This window comes from Muntiacus reevesi, chromosome 2 (genome assembly GCF_963930625.1).
Source record: "Muntiacus reevesi chromosome 2, mMunRee1.1, whole genome shotgun sequence".
NCBI lineage: Eukaryota > Metazoa > Chordata > Mammalia > Artiodactyla > Cervidae > Muntiacus > Muntiacus reevesi.
The window spans coordinates 256,824,397-256,833,705 of record NC_089250.1 but is presented as its reverse complement, the minus strand read 5'-3'; the positions used below and the strand labels follow the sequence as shown (position 1 = coordinate 256,833,705).

At 49.7% G+C, this 9,309-nt stretch overlaps 1 protein-coding gene across 3 annotated transcripts in view; it reads right to left on the bottom strand.

The window, feature by feature from the left end:
• Positions 1 to 5,186: 5,186 nt before the first annotated feature.
• Positions 5,187 to 9,309, bottom strand: part of GARRE1 (granule associated Rac and RHOG effector 1) — an 80,988-nt gene continuing 76,865 nt past the window's right edge. For all 3 annotated transcript variants that reach the window (XM_065925778.1, XM_065925780.1, XM_065925779.1), the window contains exons 13-14: positions 8,260 to 8,338; positions 5,187 to 7,768 (exon numbers count right to left, since the gene is read on the bottom strand). In XM_065925778.1, the coding sequence (XP_065781850.1) occupies positions 7,460 to 7,768; positions 8,260 to 8,338 (388 nt within the window). In that variant the 3' untranslated portion in view covers positions 5,187 to 7,459. The remainder of the gene's footprint in view (positions 7,769 to 8,259; positions 8,339 to 9,309) is intronic.

Below are 9,309 nucleotides of genomic sequence, written 5' to 3'. Positions count from 1 at the left end.
GTCAGAAAGAATAGACCATGAAGAGAACGACCTCCAGAGATGGCAGAGTGAATCCCATCACCCAAGTTCCTGGGACCAGGCCAACTCGGTCTGCAGCTGCAGCACGAACCACTGATTTCCCCTCATCTTGAGGTTGTTCTGAGTTAAGCTGTCATTTACAACTCCCAACCTTTCCAAAGATTTTATGGGTGTTCACCTGCCCCCTGCCACAATATCTTCCCCAATGTCTACTTTCATCTACCTGAAACTCACAGGAGCAGCTTAGGTCCTAAAGATGAAGGAGGGAAGGCCTCCAATGATTACCTTTTTAAAGGTTTCATCTTCTTTTTAACATTCTCTAGTGTACACCTCCAGCAGTTTGGCCTCTGTGATTCCCAGCAGCTTCAGTTATTCCAGATTTCCCACCAATTCTCAGATCTCCCCATAATATTTTAACATTGCATGTCGAAATTCCAGTTATGTGGATTTTCTATATTAGCAGGAAAGTATGGTTACTTTCCTACTCCTGCTAGTTTACTGCATGCAGAGCTCTGTGCTAAATTCTGCCACATAACCCTCATAGCACCCCATGAGGGATATCCCATTATCCTCTCCACATAACAGACAAGCTAAGAAATCTGAAAATAGCCATTCTGCTCAACTAAGAAGAGAATCAGAGGTTCAAGGTTGCCCCAGTCTTGATCCCTGTTCTTAATCACAAACCTGCCCTGGTCCTGTCCTAGGCCACTTCCTGACTCTTCAGCCTTGGGAAAAGGGTACAGGGAACGAGGAGGAGCAGGCAATTCTTTCAGGCCCTCTCCATCACTCCCCCCCCCCGCGCACCACCCTTCTCTTTGAATATCAATTAAGCCTTTAAATCTGACAGGGTAGAATTTTACAAGTGGAAATGGCCAAGAATGACATTTCCAAAAGCAAGGACAGAGGATAGGCAAAGGCAGAGAGGTAGGAGAATACAACCACTGGATCAACACTGCTCCCCTTGGGCTGGATCTGAGCCCCTGAGTAGGGCAGCAGAGAGGTTCTTACCTGGAAAGGAGTAGCCGGGGAGGGGGGTATTAGACACTGCGATGTGGAGGGTAGCCTCTCTAATCAAACCTTGGGGAGTGGGATGAGGTCTGCAGTTTAGCAAAATACTAAGGTAATTTTATATTTATAATGATAAAGTGGCTTCCCTCATAACTCAGTTGGCAAAGAATCTGCCTGCAATGCAGGAGACCTGGGTTTGATTCCTGGGTCGGGAAGATCCCCTGGAGAAGGAAATGGCAACCCACTCCAGTATTCTTGCCTGCAGAATTCCATGGACAGAGGAGCCTGGTGGACTACAGCCCATGGGTTAAGAGTCGGACACGACTTATATACTGATATACCATATATACCATATACTGATAGAAGTTAAACCTGTTTTCTACCACCATCCCCACAATCGGCTCCACATGCTGAGCCAAGCCCTGTCTGCAAACCGCACAGTACCAGTGTTCAGAAGTGGCTCTCTCAGAGGGTTCTATGCATCCAGACCCGGGGCTGACAACCTCCATCCAAAGAAAACCTGGCTCTCAAAGTTCAATAGACCGCTCCAGTGCCAGGCACCTTCAAGTGCCCTTGGCAAAATGCTAGGAACCGAGCGAGAGGGCTGGATTAAAGGGTGGACCTAAGTCAGGCCTCTACTCAGGGCCTTGGACAGGAGTCTGGCAGGGCATGGAGACCAGATCACCATGACAAGCGCAAAGGGTAGCAGCAGTTCTGGGGCTCGAGGTTGAAGGAGGTCGGGTGTGGGGCTATACACGCCGATGGCTTTTCGCGAGCTGCTCCGAGGAGGCGCACCCACCGAGGATGCTGAGTCACGGTGACCGGGAAAGGGTCTGGAGTCGCGGTTCTCCGGAACTCCGCGAATCCCCCGGCACCCGCCACGCTCTCCAGAGGGGCGGTGCGCACGCGTCTAAGCACTGGGAAGGCGGGACCAGCGTAGGTAGCCAGCGGGCGGGGAGCGCACGCGTCTGCGTGTGGGCGCGCACGTCCGGGGGTGCACGTGTGCGCATGTCCCCGCTCTCAGACGGGCGCCGACTCCTGACCGGTGAACTTGCAGACGCCTCTGCCCGCACGTCTGGGATGGACATATGCGCGAAAGTGCGCAGACTCCGGGTCGGGGCGGACTGCGCGTGCGCAGGCTAAGAGAAACCCGGAAGGCGGAGTCAGCGGCGCCAGGAGGCTCGGAGCTCGTGTTGCGTGCTCGCGGTGATCTGCTCAGCTGAGTTGTGTCGCTTCGGAATATCGCCAGATTTTCCTCGTGAATCCAGTTACGTCTTTAAAAAAAAATTTCTCCTCCGCACATGGGCATGGGTTTTCACCCTGAGAAAACTCTGTACTTGGTAAAAAGCTAAACAGCCCTTCCTTGCGGCTCTAGTACAAACCCTGGTCATTGCGTATTCTTTTAGCCCAATGTGAAAACCGATTCAAGTCTAGCTCTGTGTTTTGGTTTTGTATTAGAATTTGCCTCTGGCCTTAGCAGCACCTCATTTCGTGTGTATTATCTGGAGTTGCTTCGCGCTGTTCTGCACCCTGCACTTGTGGCCATGAACAAGACTTGCTCCTTGCTCTACTGAGGCTTTGATTCTGGTGAGAGGGACATGCGCAAACACACATTACAGCGGAGTACTAAACAAGGCCAGGTAGAGGCTGAGCTCTGGCCGGACAGAACTGATGGAAAGGCCCAGGCACGTGGGCACTGTGGGTAGGCTTCCTCGAGGTAGCAGGGGTGTGCAGGAGACGTTAGACCTCAGAAGGAAAGGCAGGAGATAGGGAGGACCAGGTTGATGGCAGTAGAGATATAAGAACTTGGTGGAATTGAAATATGCTTGCAGAAGCACTTGTGCTGTGCTGTGCTTAGTCGCTCAGTCGTGTCCGACTAAACTTTGTAACCCTATAGACTGTAGTCCTCCAGGCTCCTCTGTCCGTGGAATTCTCCAGGCAAGAATATTGGAGTGGGTTGCCATGCCCTCTTCCAGGCGAATCTGCCCTATCCAGGAATTGAACCGGAGTCTCCTGCATTGCAGGCGGATTCTTTACTGTCTAAGCCGCCAGGGAAGCCTGAGAATACTGGAGTAGATAGCATATCCCTTTCCAGGGGAATTTCCCGACCCAGGAATCGAACTGGAGTCTCCTGCATTGCAGGCAAATTCTTTACCAGCTGAACTACCAGGGAAGACCACAGGAGCACTTGTAGGAGTTGCTAATTAAGTGAAAGAGGAGAGTAAAGAACATCAAAAATGTCTTCTAGGATTTCTGCCTGAGCATTGAGTGCTTGAATATGTATCTCTTACCAAAAATGGGAAAGAGGGAGTTGTCTTCCCTAAAAGACTGAGTTTATGGGCAGAGACTTCATTTTATATGCAGCCTGGCTCCTGTACTAGCATAGCAAGGAGCCTGACAATAGGAAATGTTGAAATGAATATGACACTCGTGAAACAATCCTTCCTCCTCACCTAGGCCCAAATACAGTCCCCCTCACAGACAAGCAGAGACCTGCGCCCAGCCAGCCAACCCCTGTGGATCCTAAGGCCATCTGTTTGTGTTACTTCCAAGAGCCTGGCCCCAGAGGCTCCTGACTCCCAGGCCCATGTGGTTGAGACCCTGACAGTCACTTGTCCACATACATGTCTTTTTGGGAATCATGGAGCTGACCTTTGGCGGGGTTTATTTCTTGTCTCCACATCAGGAAGCAGATCGCGAGAGGGGTCACACAGTGGGCTGTCCTTTCCCAACACCATGGCTGGGATGCAGAGTTTCAGCTATACTCCCAGAACTGGATGCCCACTCTCCCAGGAACCTGATGGAAAAGGAGGGTCACCAGCCTCATAAGGACCTGCCTGTGTGTCCTCCTCCATTTCTCAGCTGAGCCAAAGCCCCCGGGGACCTTCTTGAGGCTCTGGTGAACATCTGTCCGCTTCCATCCCCACCCGTGCAGGACGGAGCTGGGTTTACAGGACTCCTGTCTCCACCACTGTTGTCAATTAGAAGTCAGTGAATAGGACCATGTGCGTGGGTGCTAAGTCACATCAGTTGTGGCTGACTCTTTGTGACCCTCTGTAGCCCTCCAGGCTCCTCTGTCTATGGGATTCTCCAGGCAACAATATGGGCTTCCCAGGTGGTGCTAGTGGTAAAGTACCCGCCTGCCAATGCAGGAGATGTAAGAGATGCAAATTCAATCCCTGGGTCAGGAAGATCCCCTGGAGTGGGGCACAGCAACCCCATTCCAGTGTTCTTGTCCGGAGAACAGCACTGGGTACTAATGTTAAATAGGAACACATATGAATAAAGTGTGTTCACATTTTAAACACTTTATAAAATGTGTACATTTTGTTATAAATGTTTAACATTTCAATGTTCTGGCTAGCATTTTATTATGAATTTTCAGTGTCTTCCTTAGCAATACTCATACAACATGGCTGTTACTAAGTAACCTTGTCCTGAGGTGTATTTAATGTCTCCATGCTCAGCTTCTGGGAGTCTCAGCAGAAAGAAGCCAGAGTGGTACTTGTACTGGTAGGTTATATATTTATACTCATTTACTCCATTTTCTTAAGTTCATGGAAGAAGTTTCAATCAAATGCTGTCTTGCTGTAAGTGAAAGAGTTGAAACTCTCCTGTAACTCCCCCTCCTTTTGGTTCCCACTTTACAATCTTTCCTTCTCCACAGCAGAATGGCACCATCCAGTGCAACTAGTCCTTCTTGTACCTATGAGGGAGGGTCTGCCACATGGCGGGTCCCTGGCAGAGTGAGGGGAGAGCTCATCCTTGGGTCTGCCTCTTGGAAAGGCTGGCTGGGCAGCTCACAAGTGCCCACACTTGGAATGTGTGTTGGCAGACCACAACCCAAGGAGAGTCTGCATTCTTCAGGTGGCCTCCTTCACCACAACAGTGGCTCTGACCACAGAGAGGCTCTTCCAGCTTTGGCCTCAGGGAAGCCAACAGGAGAGATGTGGTAGGTTGTCCCACTTTCTGTATGCCAGCACTGCCTCCCGTGCCCCAGCTTATCCTAATACCCCCAGAGGTATTACCCTTGCAAGGGCTCAGAGTCAGAGGACAGGCTGACCTAAAAGCCTATTCGTGTGCAGCTTTTCAAAGTAATGAATCAGACAGGGCTTCTGACATGATTATCTGCTGCAGTTCATTTTAGACAGAGATCCAAAAATTATTAAAGGTATATTTTAATAAAGCCAATAGTTATTTTACTTATAGGAGCTTTAAAAGTAAGATACAAAATGTAGAGTTCCAGTTTGGAAGCGTTGTAACTAGTCACACGAGCAAGGCAACCACGCCTGGCCACACAAAGGACACACACGCACACACGCGCACACATGCGCTTTGGCGAGACCCCTCTGCCGAGCGCAGCACCTGGAATTACCAGTGTTCAGAGCAAGGCGGTGCTGAGAACACAGCACCCACAAGGAGACTACACAAACAGCTTCACACAGTCTCACAGCCCATGGAGACGCAATTACAAAATGTCTTCCTTAATCGAGAAAAACAGACTGGAAAGTGACAGTTAGCAATGTTATGTCACCTGCGCTGGAGCATAAAGGACTGACCTCTGTCCAGGGTGAGGTCTTTGGGGAGGCACTATTAAAACAAGGGTACTTCAGTATAATAGAACTCGAAACACGGGGTACTGGAGACACATTACTGAAGGAGAGAAGAAAACTATCTTACAACTAAACAGCCACAGACAACTCCAACAGACATTAGTGCACACACTGTGACGGCTAACACGGACAAGAGCCACGCAGGGTTGGTGCAAAGCACGTGCCTGAAAAGTCTATGTACAAAATAGTTCTCTGTAAACATGGTGAGGTGAATGTTCAGAACCCACGGTGAAAGGATCATGACTACAGGCAGCACTGACGTCCCCACTCAGCACAGAAGACAACACCCGAGGCCTGGAGACAGCCTGGCACCACAGTACTAAAGACTCAGACGGCTGGGCTCAGACACCCTAAGGGTCCTCTATAATTAGTGTGTCTACATACATATATATATATATATTCTTTTTGGTATTTTTAAATATAAATTTACCTATATTCATAGAAAAATGAGAACATAACTGTGTTATTACAATCTTTGCTGGAAAAGCTTATATGGAGTTAGAAAGAATAAACCATTTATTAGTAGTTAACATATATTAAAATGGTTTAATGATTTAAGAAAATATAAAAAAAAAATATTAATACTGTCAAACTTTCATACCAGAAAATATTATGGATTTTTCTCAATTAGACTTTTTCAAAGATGAAGTATGAAAAATTTAAATAAGTTTTATATAAAGAACTTCTGTAACCTCAATTAATATACAGTGGGATATGTCTAGTCTATATAGATATATTTATTATTTCTCAATTTAAGCACCATTCAATTCTTCTGGATCCATTCTGGCTGGAAAAATATCCCTAAATCCACAGGATGTTATCTATTTAACAGCACATGTTAACTGAAAATGAGGTGGTTTATTTTTTTCTTTAAAGAAAAACTTTTAAATTAATTCCTATCTACATCTTAATTGGTTTGTCTTGAGCCAGCTCACAATGTTACTGCAATTTCAAGTGTCTCTCTGCAGCCCCCCTGACCACACCCTCATGCTCCAAAACCGTATCTAAGCCTCTGGCTGTGTGTGGAAAGATATGAGGGCAGAAGGTGTAGCTGTATCCCGCACACGGACAGCAGCCAGCGGGCTCATCTCCACGCACCATCAGGGCTATGATCCTGCTTTTGTAAATCCGGTAAAGGTCACACCCCTTGGGTGCTGCTGGGGGTGGCGAGGGGCTGTCCATCTACAGAAAACCCAGGTGATTGCTTCTCATCACAAATATGCTATCCTTTGCCCAGTTCGTAGAAGCTTAAATATAGTGTTGAAAAACCTCCAGCCACTCTTATTTGTTATCTTAAAATATTCAATGCATTTTAGGCAGGAGATATTTTAACTAAAAACCTATATGAAAAATAGCTATAAAATACAGTGATTGGTGTGGTCATCACTCAACGTGTTAAGGAGGGAAAGGGAAGGTTTCAGAAGAATGGTCAGTTTTGCTCTCAGCCTTCAGCCCCAACGCCTTCCCAACACACGCAGTGGGGTCTACAAACTTGAGAGCTGTGTTTCTCAAAGTGTGGCCAGTGGCCCACCTGCATCAGAATCACCAGAGGTGCTTATTAAACTCGAAGATCCCCCAGCACCTCCCTGAGGAGGGTCAGAAAACTCCATCTTCATCTGGCCCTCCAGGTGTCTGATGCCTCCAGAGTTTTGAGAAGCCAGGCCTTAAAGGCTTGGAGCTGCCAACCACCTCCATCTCCAAGGATCCCTGCCTGGGACAGGAGTGCACTGGTCCTCTGGGGGGCTGTTGCCAGCCAGTCAGCCCTGGGCTGGGGCCCCTGTCCCCAAAAGCTCTGGGCGGGCAGGCAGGGAGGCCCGGGGTCAGTACTGGGGCAAGTAGGCCGGTCTGCGCTCAGCCTTCCCAGGGAAGGCCTTGAAGCCCTTGGGGGCTGCCTTGTGTGCTGGTGGGGGCGGGGGCTGCGGCGGGGGCTGCACGTAGGTGAAGGAGGCAGCACTGCAGTCACTGGTGGCGGCCCACACCGGGGACTGCAGCATCTGCATGGTGTCGCTCCACTGGCTGCCGGGGCTGGCGACTGCATAGAGTGGTGCACTTGGGCCAGGCAGGGTGCTGGGCAGCGGGGAAGGGTGCTGCCAGGGGGCTTTGGGTGGCCACGTTTTGGTTTTGTTATCCTGAGAGACAGAAGAGGGTGCTTAGTGACATTTCTGGCAACTCATCCTCCTTTCCCACCTCCCCCGGCTCCAGTCCTCATTCCCACTGAGGAAACAGGGTGCAAGCCCCAGCCCTCCCCGCAGCCCTGGAGCAGCAGGTCCAGCAGAGCGTGTGACCACAGACGTGCTCTGTCCGTGCCATCCAGCACAGCGGCTGCTCACCGCACGTGGCGGGTGCAACTGAGGAGCTCAACCTTCACATTTAAGTAATTTCAACTTAAGTAGCCACATGGGCTAATGGCCATCACACTGGACAGCACAGCCCCAGAACTCCCTCTGCACATGGCTCTTGAGTCTGCTGAGATGGCTGATCATTTAGACAAAAACCATAGGAAGAGAGTAGTTCACCACCAAAAACCCCACACAACTCTTAAAATTTAAGGGTTTGGAACCTTGCCCATGGTCTGTACCCATGAAGCCAGCCCTCTGTGGCCAGAGCAGGGCCCACATACCTGGTTCACGTCCTCCACTGTGGTGAGAAGAGGCGGTGAGGGCAGCGTGCTGGTCTCCTGCTCACCGCTGCTGTGCTTCCTGAAAGAACCCAGAGCTCAGTGCCGTGGCTGCCTGCCGGCCACCCGGCTTCCCTCCAGGGCACACCTAGCTGCTTGGTGTGGGTCTCTAGGCACTGGTTCTAGGTGGGGAGGCCCTGGGCCTGCTGCGTGCAGGGGGCAAAGGTGGGCCATCATGGTGTGGTGCCCTGGAGGCCACAACAGGGCTGGGCTGGGGGTGGGGGGCGGCGGGCATGAGCTGAGGTGGTGACTGGCTGGACCTCTAGTCAGCCTCTCTAATTTCCAGTCTTCACTTCTCCTCAAGGCTCAGTCCCACTCCTCCTGCAGTCCTCCACATCAGGGTCCATGACACCCCCCTTTCACACAGATGCTCAGGCCAAAAACCTGCATCTCACCCTTGATTCTTCTCTCTCCCACATACCCCACTGCCACTTCCTCCTTCATTTTGTTCAGCTTTCTGCTCAACAGAAGCCACCCTGACTCTCATTTGGAACACAGGAAATCCAGCTGTCCCCTGCATTCTCTGCCCTCATACCCTGCTTTATTCTTCTTTATAGAACCTAGTCCAAACCAACATATTGGATTTTTTATCAGCCTTCCTTCAGTAGAATATCAGTTTCATGAAGAAGGGGACTTTGATTTGTTTGCTGCTCTACCACCAGTGCCTGGTACATGACAGGAGCTACTGAACAAACGAAGGTGTCCCTCCCTCACCCAAATTCATATGTTAAAGCCCCAACTCCCAGTCCCTCAGAGTGTGACTGCATTTAGAGATAAGTTGTTTAAACAACTAAGTTAAAATGAAGTCATTAGGGTGGGCTCCAATCCAACATGACTGGTGTCCTTATAAGAAAAGAAGATTAGGACAGAGAGGTACAGAGGGAAGACCATGTAAGACACAGGGGAAAGAGGGCCAGCTGCAAGACAAGGAGAGAGGCCTCAGAAGAAAGCAATGTTGCTGACACCTTGATCTCAGACTTCTGGTCTCCAGAA